The 15,867-nt window shown below is 43.9% G+C and overlaps 1 protein-coding gene across 5 annotated transcripts in view; it reads right to left on the bottom strand.

Moving 5' to 3' along the window:
- The window catches only part of TUBGCP6 (tubulin gamma complex component 6), a 56,861-nt gene extending 41,270 nt beyond the window's left edge, over positions 1-15,591 (bottom strand). For 2 of the 5 annotated variants that reach the window (XM_083182872.1, XM_083182877.1), the window contains exons 1-3: positions 7,974-8,125; positions 5,342-6,135; positions 4,028-4,191 (exon numbers count right to left, since the gene is read on the bottom strand). In XM_083182872.1, the coding sequence (XP_083038998.1) occupies positions 4,028-4,191; positions 5,342-6,088 (911 nt within the window). In that variant the 5' untranslated portion in view covers positions 6,089-6,135; positions 7,974-8,125. Of the gene's footprint in view, positions 1-4,027; positions 4,192-5,341; positions 6,136-7,275; positions 7,297-7,968; positions 8,126-15,134 lie in introns of those variants that run through there. The other 3 variants (XM_083182875.1, XM_083182874.1, XM_083182876.1) reach the window with 3 other exon arrangements.
- Positions 15,592-15,867: the final 276 nt, after the last annotated feature.

Raw genomic sequence — 15,867 nt, 5'->3', positions numbered from 1 at the left:
GGACCTGTACACGAGGACGCGCCGTCCGCAAGATGGCGGCGCCTCACAACGCTGCAGAGGAACAACGCACAGCGCGGCAGCCGGAGAGCAGGGGACAGCGTGTGGAAAGTGCGCTCAGCGCATTACTCACCACCGGAGGCTTCCACTTCGTGACTGGCGTCCCCTTTGCTGGAGGGGCGGCAGGAACACGGAACCCGTGCAGGCAGGCACCTTTAACGAGGTCCTGACTGACGACCTGGATATCCAGGGGCGCTGAATGCCCGGACCCACACCTTTCAATAGGTGGGGAAGGGATTCACAATAGCTACCAAGTGAAAAGTACTCTTGTAAAAAAATAGAGCAAAAAGCTTGAAAAATGTGCAGGAGCAGAAAAAACTGTGACCTAACTCCCTGGCACAATTTTCTCACTGGGGGATTGTGGGTCTTAGAGGGGAGGAGCCAGTATCCCCTAATTAATATTAAGAAGTGCCTAGCTCCCAGCATTCCCAGCTCTAATACCCGAAGTGATTCCAGTGGTCCCTGCTGCATGTCAGAGAAAGGATAATTTCCATCCATTTGGCATTGGAGGGTTAGAAGGGATACACCATAGCATTTAAAAGTGTACTTGATCTAGCAGTACCCAGCCCCCAGGAGTCTCCCCCCCCCCCACAAACGAGGGAGTACTCCAGGGCTTCCACTTAATGCCGATGCTGGCATTAAAACAAAGGTCACATGTTGCATGACCATAAGCTTGTGCTAAAATAGCCTACAGTATATGTGTGATGCTGCTGCTCTGAGCATGCCAGTAGCCTTGTGCCTCCAAGAAACCCCAGCAAACCCAAGGGGTTCAGACCAGACTGAAGTAAGAAATATGAATTTGAGCAAGAGAGGTACTACTATATGCCAGGGTTCCTGGCTCCCATTTGAGAAAGGATCCTAGTTGAAGTCTGGGAACACTGCCTCTAAATTAATGGGATCTGATCTGAGGTCTGGGAATCAGTGGCTCTCACTCGAAGTGGCTAATCTTAAACTGGCCATACATGTTAAGATTATCCATTCAACCACACAACTAGTTGACTGGTTGGAATGAAAATCTGTAATTTATGGAAGCAAATTACAATTGACCATGTACACCTAAACCCCAGAACACAGACAACAAGTTTAAACAGATCTATCAAATAAAAAGGAAAATATGCTTGCAAAACATGAGAGGAAGACACTGCAGCATCTTGAATCCTGGACCTATGGTCAACCATGTCTCCCCAGCTAATACTGAGTGCAAACAACTGCCAAAAGGCTCAAACTGGGAAACAGGTTAAGTTCTGAGAAAAATATACAGCTATAAAAAAAAAATTATATTGGTTCTATCCTTCAGGGCTAAGTAACTGAGGTGAAATGGATTATAGGATTGATGGAATACACTTTTACAATGCTGGTGAAAGAGGCAGTGCCATTAAACAACAATATTTGCTGTTGCAGTAAACCCTGGTGATATAGATATCAGACTGATGTTTAATAACATCTGTATTGGTGAACTCCATGAAAGAACCAAGGCACTAAACCATGCGGCATTCCTGGAAACACGGCCTACAAGTGTAAATATGTGTGGCACATGCATTTTTATCATCCTTCACTATGAAAAGTGTTTATGGACTTTCCATAAGGAAATTACCACTTGGCAGTGTCACCCTCATTTATTGCACTGCTCTAGAATTAAGATCAGTGCACTGGGATGAAGGAACGGCTAGGGCAAGACTTAAGCTGCCCATACACGGTCCGTTTAACAGATCCGTTTGGGACTTAAACAGCACACATCGGATCGGATCGCATGCACTGCGATACGATACGATGTGTACCTAGTACAAGTATGTGCAGCACATATTTTTTGTACCGAACTATGTGATGCGCGGGAGCGTGCATCGCATAGTACAGAACGGATGCCGGCGAACGGCTCCGTGTATGGGCAGCTTCACTCTAACATTCCGCAACGTTTTTCACAGCAGAGAATGCAATGTCTGAATTGTTAGATGTATGGCATAATAAAGAAAAACTATGGAGATAAGAAACAAGCATTGCATACTTGTTAAAGTCCCTGGTAAAATGAAAGGGGTAAGATTTCAGTATTGCGGAACATAAGATGTATTAGTGGTCCTTGACAATTCTGTAAAAAAAAAAAAATATACGTGCTATAAGATACAAAATATGGTGAAAACACTTGCGATGTCCTTAAGCTGATCACTAGATTCTTAGGTGGATAGGAATATATCGCGTCCACCGAGAAAGATCAGAAATAGGGCTACAGAAAGAGTCAGGTTGACGATATAAAACCACCGGGGGTGTTACCCCCTGCAACTGACCTCTCTGTTGTGCCCTATAGGCATATAAAGGTTTCTTTTAATCCAAACACGTCTGATTATTTCAATTGGATCAGAGCTCACCTTATGTAGGTGCCCTATGGGCACGTAGCAGTGTCTTTTACGTCCCTCAGATCAGTCAGTATGTCAATCACCACCAGTCCGGGGTTGATGAAAAAACTTTTATTCCAAACACAGATGATCCATACACGAAATGACAGTCAAAAATAGCAATAAAAAATGGCTAAAAAAGTTTAAAAAGGTACTGATGGGGTCCAGCACGGGAAAAGAACTTCCGACCACCTCTACCTCACCCGGGTATTTAGAGGAGAAGGTGGGTGTCTTGTAGATGGAACAGAGACACAGGAACACCCAGCAGTTACCTTGTGTGGTCCTCCTACCATAGGACCACACAAGGTAACTGCTGGGTGTTCCTGTGTCTCTGTTCCATCTACAAGACACCCACCTTCTCCTCTAAATACCCGGGTGAGGTAGAGGTGGTCGGAAGTTCTTTTCCCGTGCTGGACCCCATCAGTACCTTTTTAAACTTTTTTATTGCTATTTTTGACTGTCATTTCGTGTATGGATCATCTGTGTTTGGAATAAAAGTTTTTTCATCAACCCCGGACTGGTGGTGATTGACATACTGACTGATCTGAGGGACGTAAAAGACACTGCTACGTGCCCATAGGGCACCTACATAAGGTGAGCTCTGATCCAATTGAAATAATCAGACGTGTTTGGATTAAAAGAAACCTTTATATGCCTATAGGGCACAACAGAGAGGTCAGTTGCAGGGGGTAACACCCCCGGTGGTTTTATATCGTCAACCTGACTCTTTCTGTAGCCCTATTTCTGATCTTTCTCGGTGGACGCGATATATTCCTATCCACCTAAGAATCTAGTGATCAGCTTAAGGACATCGCAAGTGTTTTCACCATATTTTGTATATTTGGATTGGAAGGTTGGGATTGGTAATCCCAGGTGTCTACAAGTGCTGAAGTCTTTTGGCGCAGAGTTTTTCCAACATTTTCTTGGAACGTGCTATAAGAGCTCATCCTTGTCTTTCTGACTGGCATAAAGCAGGAATGAATAGCTGTTTGTAACCCCAAACAATGCAACACTAGATACCACAGAATACCTCCAAGGATAGAAGCAGCACAAATGCTAGGATTTCTTTTTTTCTCACTGATGAAATGTTACTTCCATTCTTTTGGATCAGCACTATTCCTGAATGAGCTAATATCTCTTTCAGATCATCTCCAAGCTTCAGCCCTCACTATGCAGTGAACGGGTCCCAGATCGCATCGAACGTGGATACCCGTTCACATTGTCCCTAAGCATGGGTTCAACCCACATGAAATAACTTGGGATATTGATAGCAGCGTGACAAAAAGGTATTGCATCCCACTATTTTTAAGTTTTGGATAATTTTCTTCAAGCTTTATGCCTTTCTATACAAAGAGTAAAAAACATACACGTTTAGTGTTCATCTTTATATTAATCTGGTCTCTAGGTCTACAAACATTTTGGATCATGTAGGAAATAAAGCCAATCCTTTCCTTCCTATTGGACAAGATGAAAATTATAGTTATAGTGGACCTCTGATCTACAAAATATATTTAGACCTGTACATTGGTTTCTTATTCCTCTTTTTCCTACTATTTTTTATTTCATAAGGTATTGTAACTTACCAGCCTATTCTTTCCCAGCAGCGACGTTTATAAGGGGAATATGAGAGAACTGCCTCCCACACATCAATGTCTGGAGTAACGCTTGGCTCTGACTGAGAATCGGGGGTCATATTTGAGGATGACTGGAAGCCTTCATCTTCAGACTGATCAATACTCTGCGGGACCTGGAGAGCAGATGAATAAACAGTCTACTAGGGATTATGAGAAATAAATAATTACAAATATTTATAGATCAAGCGAAAACATTTGGATTTAGTCAAACTCATCATACAAATCACATGTTTCCAGTAAATAACTTAATACATAGGAAGACAGCTAAATACAACATAATGGCAAATTAGGGATTTTAAACAGACACCCTATGTCACAGGAAACTAATTCCAGCATTATCTCTTAAGATACGCCTCCATGGCCTTCTATCTGTTCTAGTGGTGTTGTTAGGGGACATAAGTTGCTATGTAGGGAAAATATTCCTAGGGGTATATTTACTAATGTGAGGGTTTTAGAAGCAGGGATGTTGCCCACAGCAGCCAATACAATTCTAGCTCTATTGTTCTAGAACATGGGTCTTAAAACTGTGGCCCTCCAGATGTTGTGGAACTTCATGTCCCAGCATGCCCTGACAGTTTTGACATGCTCTTATAGGAAAAAATGTGGCAATGCATGCTGGAACATGTAGTTTCACAACATCTGGAGGGCCATATTTTGAAGACCCATGTTCTAGAATGTGCAAGATTAATAAGTAGAATCTGATTGGTTGCTATGGGCAACATCTCCACTTCTAAAAACCTACACTGTAGTAATATACACCCTTATGGGGAAAGTGCATCTGGCAAAGAAAATTGGTCCATTGATTCCATTAATCTGGGGTTGAACATAGAACAATAGTTTTTGTTGCCAGCATACGTCGCTATGGGGCCCATTTAACAAGAATGGCCTTTGCAATGCATTAGATCCCAGAATCACATTACAGGCTACAATTATTACAGCTAGATGTATACACCCGCAGAGACAGGGGCACGCTGCGATGTGCTCAGTGAGGTGCTGGGGCTCCTGCTCATGCAGCCGGGGAGGGTTCACGTTATCGAACCACTCAATGGCGGTGTCAGAATCTATTTGTTGGGGCTTTTACCACTGTATAATTACACTAGCTACTTGAGGTATTTTTTTTAAATGTATTAAGTTTGTTATGAAATAAAATTTACATAACAAATTACTGAAAAATGATAACTGCACAAATATTTAATCTAGAACAAAGACTAGCATTATAATAAAAGATCCTGTTTCCCATCACAAACAAAAATATAAAATTACTTTTATTGCCAAACCAGACAGATCCGCACTATCTGGTACAGGTGGCAGATCCAGTTTAATATCCATGTCATTTGTCCGAGTGTGGACAAGGGCTCCAAAAAGTGATACACGAGTGTCCTTCTCAAACTTGTCACTGGTGGAGTAATTCTGGGAGAAAAGGCCGATAGCTGGAAGACCAGTGCCAGGTGCAGCCTCCATAATCTGAAGTGTACTGTGGACAGTGTTGCTTATGTCATACTCTCGGTAAGCCAGAAAAGCCCCATGGTCTGCTTCAAATACACTAACATCATAATAGTCATATCCCTGGTAGTGTGGCTTCCTGCCTACATACTTGTTGTTCTTAAAAAGGTCCCTTTTTGGTGGAAGAACTTGCGGTGGCCCAGTACCTGCAAGATCTACTAAAAGCTCAAAAACGGCACATAAATTTGTAACATTTTCATCACTATTTGTTTCCAAATGTTCCAGTAGCTCCTCTAGTCGTTCTGCCTCTGAAGTCATGCCACCAAGACGCAAATTAAAGGAAAGCATCAGCATTTTATTCTTTACTGGGAGCTTTGTAGCTTTTGGCTGTTGCTTGCGGGCCTCTTCTTGGAACAAGTGGACAAAGAGTGTGTCATAGGCCAACCGTTTCAGTCTTTGCTTTGTTCTCCTCTTGCTTTGGTGTCGTTCACCCAGACCAGTCTTCCATGGGAATCCTCTCATGTGCGATTCGCACAAGTCACCAAAAAGCTGAGTGATGCTATTCATTTTTACCTAGCCTCTCAAGCGTTGATTGGAAGTATGACTAGCTACACCTGAAAGATATTGAAAAGAAGACATATATAATTAGTCATTAATCATGAAGAAGAAAATAACACCACAAAAATTAAGTGGTGTTTCCAGGCACATAGTACATCCCCCCCTCATCCCAAGTGATGCAGGAGAGTCGTACAACAAAAAAAGGGAAAAGTAAATTGGTCTGTCCTCAGTTCAATACTGATGCTGGTTGTACAGAGGTTAGGCTTTGTGCGAGCCATGTGTTATAGAAAGGAGGGACTCGCAGCAGGGGATAGACACAGTTTAACTTGGGATTATGGGAGCTGTTGAGTAAAAATGAATACATGACCGATATATCCTTAGCATTTGTAACCACACAAGAGTGAGTGAGAGAGACCCGGAGAAAGAATGTTTTCAACCATCAGTTGTTAAGTGGTATATTCGGTGGACACCATGAGCGAGATTTAATGCCGCTAGAGTTCAGCAGCAGTGCAAGCAGTCCGCTGAACTCGGACATTTTTTTTTAAGGGGAATTAACTTACAAGGCATGGTCCTACCTCTTTGCTTGGCATCGGGACAGGTGCACTGTTCCGCCAACGCTGTGCCTGACTCACTTTACCGTTCCCTAATGAAGTTCTCTTGCATGGTAAAGTATGATTTTTTTTTTTAATTTTATTTAAGGTATCTTTGGGGGTGAAGAGTAACATCGGTTGGCACATGCGATTTGAAGATTTCTGATGGAGAGGTCGAGACAAAGTTAGCTTATTAACCAGTCAGCTTCTTATGTGCGCTCTAGCTTCATATTGAGAGCATGTTGTATTAAAACATTTAACTCGCTCAGTTATTATATAAACAAAAAACTACAATGGCAGTTGTATTTTGTCTGTACCAACCACCAAAGTGGGCACAGGCACCATAATGTACCATTTTGAATAAGTAGCTGTAGTTGTTATAAGGTTAAATAGTCTTGGGCCACAATTTGATACTTAAAACCAACATACTGTAGGGTGGTCACTTACATATGACCCACTTGTGTCTTGACTGGCCTGGACATGGTTTTGGGCATAAGCATTTGACCATTTTGAATAAAAAGCTATAGTTTTCCAAGGATAAATAGACTTGGATCACACTTTTAACAATTGACCCCAACAGAGGGTGGTCATTTAAATATGACCCACTTGTATTTTGCCTGGCCCAATACGGTTCTGCATTCCACCACCAGGGAAGGAGCACCAGTGATTTACCAAATGGTCCCTCACATTTCTTCTCCTGGACTTCCCTCTGAATAAATAACTGCCATCACCTGTGCTGAAAAAATCCTTTCTTATCAATTACCCTGTTCAGCACAGGTGATGGCAATCATACATTCTGAGGAAAGTCCAGATACAGAGCATTGTGTCCCTCCTGGAGAGGGTCATGTTGGGAGTTATGCCAATAGCAAAACTGTGACAAGGCATGAGTTGTGTAGTTTCACAACAGCTGGAGGGCCATAGTTTGGCCATGCCTGCCTTAAAAGCATTCCAATACCACATCAGCCTATGATGCAGTATATTTTTGAGTTTGCTCTCATCACTGTGCATAGCGAATGGTTTGTGTGTGTGGAATAATTGGTTGTTGAGAATACAAATGCTTGTAAACTTAGGCCCTGATGGAAGTTTATGTATTAGATGTAAAATTATGCCAGTTACCACCAACTCTTAGTTTCAAGTGTCAAATTTGTAACATAACAACCATATGTGAATATCCTATCACGAGAAACAGGAGTAATGATGTGCAGCGTTACAGCTCTGTATACAACGTCCATAACATTGCTAGTGTAACTGCGCCAATCAGCCTTGCATGAACGTATAGCACAGGCATGTACTCCTAACCTTACTTGCACACCGGTCCCGCATCCCGGCTCCCAGAAATCACCGTAACCGTGACCCGCATCGTTCATCTACTTCCGGGATCCGCTACCAACAGCTTCACAGTCCCGCTCATGCCAGGTACTTCCGGGAGCAGCGACCAGTTACCTGGCAACGGAGCAGATTCCCGCTGTCAGCCAATGAGATGCGTTGTACCGGAGCATGTGTCACACAGACACGTCACAAACCTAGTCCCTGTGCCGCTGATCATGACAGCACCAAGATGCCCGAATTTTTGTTCTGCTGACGAATACTGTGTTCCACGTCTACTATATCTAACATTTTTATACCTCATTTAAGCGGTTTCTGTTTTCATTCACATCCTCTTTTATTAACAGGTATCAGGTATAAAGTTGGTGGATATAGTGGATGCAGACAGTGTAAAGCTGAAACCTTAAGGCCCGTACACACAGGGCGACTTTGAGTTGAAAGTCGCTCAAAACAGCAGGTTTGAGCGGCTTTCAGCTCAAAGCCGCCCAGTGTGTATGGCCCGGCGATAAGCGGTGTGCGCTGCTGCGCGCTACCGCAACAACGAGCCGGGAAAGCAGTACATCTGCTGGTCGTACCAGAAGATGAGCGGCTTTCAGGACGGCTTTGCTTAGCGCTCCGCTATGCAACGCCGTCCTCCCCCCTCCGTCGGCGCCGGGCAGGGGGAAAGTCACTCAGTGTGTATGCACTGAGCGGCTTTCCCCGCAGTGATGAATGCGATCATCGCTGTCCATGGACCTTTATGCAGTGTGCCACGAATTACACTTTTATTAAGGCCCATACACTTTGAGATTTTGGCGGTCTTTTGAAATGAAAATCTTCTGATAGATATAGCTTTCATCAAAGTAGTGCGTACAGACCGAGCAAGAGATTTTCAGGAGACGAAAGACTTTGCTGAAAATCTTTCAGAAAAAAGTCTATTTACATAATGGGCTGGGTTTGAATTCCAAGGGTGGGAACAGCGCCCATTTTATTCAGTGCATTTCTGTTCTTGGGGCCTGATTCAGGTAAATGCCCCCCCCCCCCCCCCCCACTCTGCTCCGACTGGGCAAAATCCCGCCCATCTGCATAGCTACGATTTCATTTGCCGCCGTGCACATAGGGAGAAATCCGTTCACCTGCACCAGCAATGTATACGTTACCACCATAACAAAATATGGTACTTATGTAGTAGCCAGGGGCCCAAGTTACCACTTGGAATCATATCTACAGGAATTCACATGGAGGAAGAGTTTGGGAGCTGACAATCCATTTGCAAGAATTCTGCACACGCTGACCCTACTGTGCCCTCACAGTGACTGCTTTTTTATACTTCTTTAGTATTTTGTTATTGTTATTATTGTTCATTATATTTTTATTATTGCTCATATATGTGATTAATTATCCTTATTATTCGTAATCATCTTTGTTATTGTTCATATATGTTATTACTTATTAGCTTTCATTTATGAATCATTACAAAGTAAATTCACAGTTTAACATTAACACGTGTCCACATTACTATGTCAGATGTATTGTATGGCTGGTGTGAATGTGTCCTAAAACCCCCCACCCCGAAGCGTGGCGAGCGGCGGCGGAACACGTCCTCCCGACCTTTTCATACCCCCACTATCCACGTTGGCGTGGAGTTGACTTTATATAGTGTGGCAAGCGCAGCTCACCACTGAGCCTGAAGCGTGCCGAGCGCAGTAATCCGCGTCCCCTCGCGGGGCTCGCCACACTATATCAAATCAACTCCACGGCGACTTGGATAGTGGGGGTATGAACAGGTCGGGAGGATGCGTTCCGCTGCCGCTCGCCACGCTTCGGGGTGGCATGGATAGTGGGGGTGTGCAAAAACAAACCCCAATGAAGAACCCATCATATCTCATAGCATGGGTGGCCATACAATGAAATATTGCATCGGATCGCACGGTGTGTATGGTGCCGTGCGATCCCATGCGATATTTCATTGTATAAGCACTCTTGAACACTTAATATTAACTACATGGGTGACCATACAATGAAAGATCGCAACACATCTACATGGGTGACCATACAATGAAATATCGCATCGGATGGTGCCGTGCGATCCCATCGGATGATATTTCATTGTATAAGCACTCTTGTGCACTTAATATTAACTAAAGGGACATCTCATCAGATCTCACGGCACCATACACAGCGTGCGATCCAATGCGATGCGATTTCACTACGGAGAATAGCCCAGTACGCTAAGAGCGTACTGGGCGCCCGCCTACTACATAGAACCCAAAATATACATTGGGGGGGGGTGGCGGCGGCAGTAACATATACATTGTTGACCTGCGCCGGCAGTGTATACATGAGCAATAAAAAATATACATTGGTGGCCAGTGGCAGCGGTATTGTATATATTGCTGGTCTGCTCCAGCAATGCTTACATTACTGACTATTATTACTATACATTGGTGCGCAGCAGTGCTTAAAGTGGTCCTGGGGAGGTGGTGGAACTCACTTCCCTGCCTCTCACACCACCCATTATGTCACAGCCAGGGTGGGTGCTAGGGTATTTGGCGCCCCCCTGCATGCTTTCAATTTCTGGCCTATCTCACAAACCCATGAAAATAATAATGTGGGCCACATAATACCACACACCGTAATGCCCATTATACAATATGCCAAACACGGTAATGCCAATTACACAACATCCCGCCTCCAAAATGGAACTGACGGAACGTAGTTCCACCCCGTTCCGGCTCACATTTATCCCTGGTGGGCAGTGATGCACAGGCCAGAAATGTATATATTGCAAGCTAATTTATAATCATTGGTGCTCAGTGGTGCCAGTAATATATACAATGTTGGCATGTGCCAGCACTGTATATACTACTGGCTTAAATGTAACATTGGTGGCCAGTGGTGCCAGTAATATATGCAATGTTGGCATGTGCCAGCACTGTATATACTACTGGCTTAAATGTAACATTGGTGGGCAGTGATGCCAGTAAAACCAGGACAGGGTGAGTATGACAGGCAGGGGGGGGGGGGGGGGGGGGGGCGCGGGGCTGAAAGTGGCTAATCTTTCAGCGCAGCAGCGTACACACACAGTGATGATGGATGATAAACCATCCATCATTGCTACATCTGTTGGTTACACCTTGCAAGGCAAGTGTGTCTGGGCCTTTACATGTTACTGACCAGTTAATTGTATTTTTCTTCTGGCTCTGTATAATTTATCATGCAATAGTTACTATTTTTTTCAGCTGTATTCAAAAGGGAAATAACATACCAACCTACATTTTATTCTGCTGATGGACAATAACTAGTACCTTTGTAGAAGTATCAAAATCATATGTAGTAAACACTAGGGTATAACATTTTGAAAGAAAAGTACAGTTTTTTCAATGAAGATAACATTAAATTAATCAGAAATATATTCAATACATTGTTATGTGGTAAATGACTATAGTAGCTGCAAACATATGTTTTTTAAAGGAATATCTACATAGATGTATGGAGGTACATTTCACTCAACCATCACTACAGTGTTCTAATGGTACATTGTGTTTGCTAATTGCATTAGAAGACTAATGCATGATTAGAAAACCTTTGAAAACCTTTGTACAATTATGTTAGCACAGCTGAAAACAGGTTTACTTGTTAAAGAAGCTATAAAACTGGCCTTCCTTTAAGCTGGTTGAGTATCTGGAGCATCACATTTTCATCAGGTCCCCCCACCAGAGATATTAGAGGTCAGTTTAGGTGAAAAACTAGCAATTTCAAAGTGCTGTAATAAATTAGCAGTCCCGCACTGCTGTTGGGTGTATTAAGCTGGTCCAATTGGAATCCAGTCCACCATGGAGGATAGCTTGGCGGTGAAGGTGGCAGCTGATGGTGAACTCCCACAGCTGGGGTGCAAATGCTGGTGATGGATTCGTCTGGGGCTGGTCCGGATCAGTCCAGCTAAAAGTGGAATGAGATGGAGGTTCTGTTCAGGAACACTGTGGGATGAGAACCTCTGACGCTTTTTGCCGTGTCAAACAGCTTTATCAATTGGACCAGCTTAATACAGCCAAAGGAGGCAAACAGGAGTGCGGGACTGCTAATTCATTCATGGTGGACGGTAATAACAAATATACCCATTTAACCAACAATAGTAGGGGCCTAATAGGAACGGACAGCACCTTTATCACCTTTACTAGGAACTGTGTGGGATCTTAGCCTAATGCATGCATATATAAACATCATTGGTCATAACTATATGTGTTTTAATAAAATGTATTTTTAATTTAATGTAAAATCAGTCTAATTGTTTTTAGGGGGTATTCCCTGTAATTAATATGCTGCTATTCTCTTTTTTTTTTCTTTTCCAATTAAAAATAAAGTTGTAGTTTCTGACTACTTACAGGAGGCAACACACTCCAAAAAAAAAAATAGTCAAGCAACCAATTAATTTAATTCTGGACCATTTGATATGGATTGACCCATTAATCATAATAATCACTGCAGGAAAGCTGCCAATGCATGTGAACCTGCGTTTGAAGAAACAGACATTGCCTTTGGCACGCCTACAAAATAGAGGCGACATCACATCCTAGTGTAGAAAAGTCCAGCTCGCAAAATAAAACTGCGTCACGCTTACACTGTATATAGTAATAGGTACCAGACAACTATACCAAGGAGTGACTCACAGAGTATGGGGGTTATTCTGGTTCACGCCTTCTCGCAAATTCCTTCTCAAATGGCACTGCAGGTGGGGTAGATGAACCATGTGCACTGCAGGTGAGGTAGATGTTACATTTGGGTGGGTTCTTACTTCAAAGTGAGATCTATATTGCAGTGTAAAAATAAAGCAGTCCATATTTTCCCTGCACAGAAACAAAATAACTCACCCAAATCTAACTCTCTCTCACATTTTACATCTGCCCCCCTGCAGTGCACATGGTTTTGTCCATTTAAGAAGGAATTTGCCAGAAGGAGTGAACCAGAATAACCCCCTATGGCATGGGTCTTCAACCTGTGGCCCTCCAGATGTTGTGAAACTACATGTTCCAACATGCATTGCCACATTTTTTCCTATAAGAGCATGCCAAAAAACCTCAGGGCATGCTGGGACATGTAGTTCCACAACATCTGGAGGGCCACAGGTTGAAGACCTGTGCCCTATGGCCTCACTCTGACACAGAAAGCTAGGTCCTATGGGATATGATGAGCTAAGTCATTGCCTCTTCCCAAGATCAGCCAGCAAAGCTGTTGGACCCCTGGAATTGGTGTATACAGATGTGTGTTGTTCAATGGAAGTGAAATCAATAAGTGGAAACACTGATCAATTACTTCACAAGAATGACTTTTGTGTATTTCATCAGAAAATAAAGAGTGAAGTAATGAGAAAAACTGCAGACTACAGGGCCCATTTATCATAGTATATTTGCTGGTATATCCCCAAAAGGATACCTGCCATTATTAAGTACTCCTCCAAAGTCCCCCTGAATGTATGAAGGAGGGACCACAGCAAGCATCTCCGATACCTGCTGCAATCTCTCCATTTCTGTACGCAGCCGCATACCCCATAGGTTTCTATGGGAAGTGCGATGCTGCCTGATTTATGAATATCCGGGAGGCGTAGCCACCATAGCTACTGTCATTTGAAAATGGTGGTAGTCCATTGTAGTTTATGCTATTGCTTTATGGGAAGTATTCTCTAACCTATAGTAGCGCCAGTGTGGGACACAATTGTTTACATTTATTGTGGAATTGTTTTGGGCTTTGGTGTAGTGTCATCACAGGCTGTGGGTGTGTGGTTATAGACCAGGGGTGTCAAACTCAAATTCATCAGGGGCCGCATCAGCAGTTTGGGCTCAAAGGGCCGGTTGTATCTGTAGGTCCCAGTGTATAATTATAATGCCATAACACCACAGGCTGCTCCCCCTGTATAATATAAAATAAATGCCATGACACCACAGGCTGCTCCCCCTGTATAATAATAATGCCATGACACCACAGACTGCTCCCCCTGTATAATATAATAAAAGTAATGCCATGACACATAAATGATTAGACAGGAGGAGCAGCCTGTGGTGTCATGGCATTATTATTATTATACACGGGGACACCTCAGGAAACAGCAGATATATATATTTTTTTTATTGTGAGTGTGATCCTCATCCTCACTTACTGTTTCTCCGTCTGTCCTGCAGCTGCTGCTGCTTCCAGCCTTTCTTCACTGCTTGCTGCGGCCACACTGTCCCCGACTCCCGGTCCAGCTTCCCTGCCTGCTCCTACTTCTCTACAGACGCATGGGCGGGCGGGCGGGGTCATCGTCATGACGTCCCCACCCAGTGTCTGTCACTGCCGGGCATCAGAGGGAACAGGCGGCCGGGCCCTCCTCCACGTAGCCGTGGAGGCCGGCGGCCATGTTTCTGTAGCCGCATACATATGTGCCTACAGGAACATGGCCGCCGACAGTGGAGGAACAGGTAAGGCGGCCGCGGTGGGGTGGGTAAGAGAAAGTGGCCTAGGCAGGAGCTGGGACACACTGCCCTGCGTGCTATCTCCTCGCGCGGGCCACATGACGAGGTCTGGCGGGCCTTGTGTTTGACACCCGTGTTATAGACTATCCTATTATTCATATGGGCTACTTATCACATTGCCAGTGTCACAATATTCAGTATTTTAGTGTTACTTGCTTGTGAAATCCTGCTGGTTCTGCTCTGCCTTCCTCTGCTCCATGCTGCTGACCAGCTCTGTGTAAAGTTGTGTACACACACTTCAATTTGCTTTAGATTTGATGTTAGATTCGATTTTCTATTAGATCTGGCATTAGATCTTCCCATTCAATTTGGCATTAGATCTGTACTTTTGCATTCGATATGGATTTCGATATCGAATTCGATTTACATTCAAAGTACAGTGTACACATTCAATTTACTGGATCGAATTCGATATATCCTTGGTTGAGAAAATGGGAGCGTGCATCGAATCGAATGCAGATCGAAAGTGTCCTAAAAACCATTCGGTGTAGATTCGATTTTGCAAATATGTACACACTGATGATATTCCCTATAAAGCAAACATGATATTTTAGCAATATTTAGATTTAAATTGGGAAAAGGTTATGAAGCAATGACTGTGTACACCCTCTCATGTAGAATAATGATTTATTTTATTACCTTTGTACTTACCACAAGTGCACGAGCAGTCGGGGCAGCTGGGCTGCTGTTGTGCACCGCTCTTCTATCCAGTCCCCAGATGCAGGCTCATGACAGACAGGCGTGCAGCACCAGCTCCTCTTCTGTCTCCCGTGGCGTCATGTCATGCTGGGGGCTTTCCGTGGGGGGCTCTTGGCTTCCTGGGCCCTGCTACCTGTTGCACTGCCTGTATCAATGTGCCGAGCGGCAGCAGGTGCGGATTGATAATGAAAGTCAGCTCTGTATGTGTGACAGGACTGACTGCAAGCTAACTGCAGCCCGCCGCTGTTGAATGTGGGGGCGCAGGTGCGGCAGTGGCTCAGCAGCTGTGTAATCAAATTAAGGGGTGCTGGGGATAGAGCTGCCCGGGCTCTACCCTCTGACAGAGCGGCTGGGGCCGGGACAGTTGTCACCATAGCACCTCCCTGATGGCGGTCCTGAAGAAGGTACATTGTCTAAAACACAAAATGACACATTGTTATTCCTAAACTTAAAACTGTATTCCTGTTTGTATAGTAAAAGAATACACAGATAGTGCCATCCTAAAAAATGGGAACCCATCATGCAGATGAGGTGTCTTTCACCTGGCTCTCAGTAAGCAGATGAATAAATTGGGTACCCTGCAAAAGAAGCCTATGTGGAAGAGTGAAAGGTTGTGGCCAGTGCAACAACCACTGTGGTACTGTGCCCTATGCCAGGCCTGCCCACTAAGATTTCACCCCCAAGA

This window comes from Crinia signifera, chromosome 4 (assembly GCF_055691185.1).
Source record: "Crinia signifera chromosome 4, ASM5569118v1, whole genome shotgun sequence".
Lineage (NCBI taxonomy): Eukaryota > Metazoa > Chordata > Amphibia > Anura > Myobatrachidae > Crinia > Crinia signifera.
Note: the sequence above shows the minus strand (reverse complement) of the source record. Positions and strands in the feature narration are given on the sequence as shown.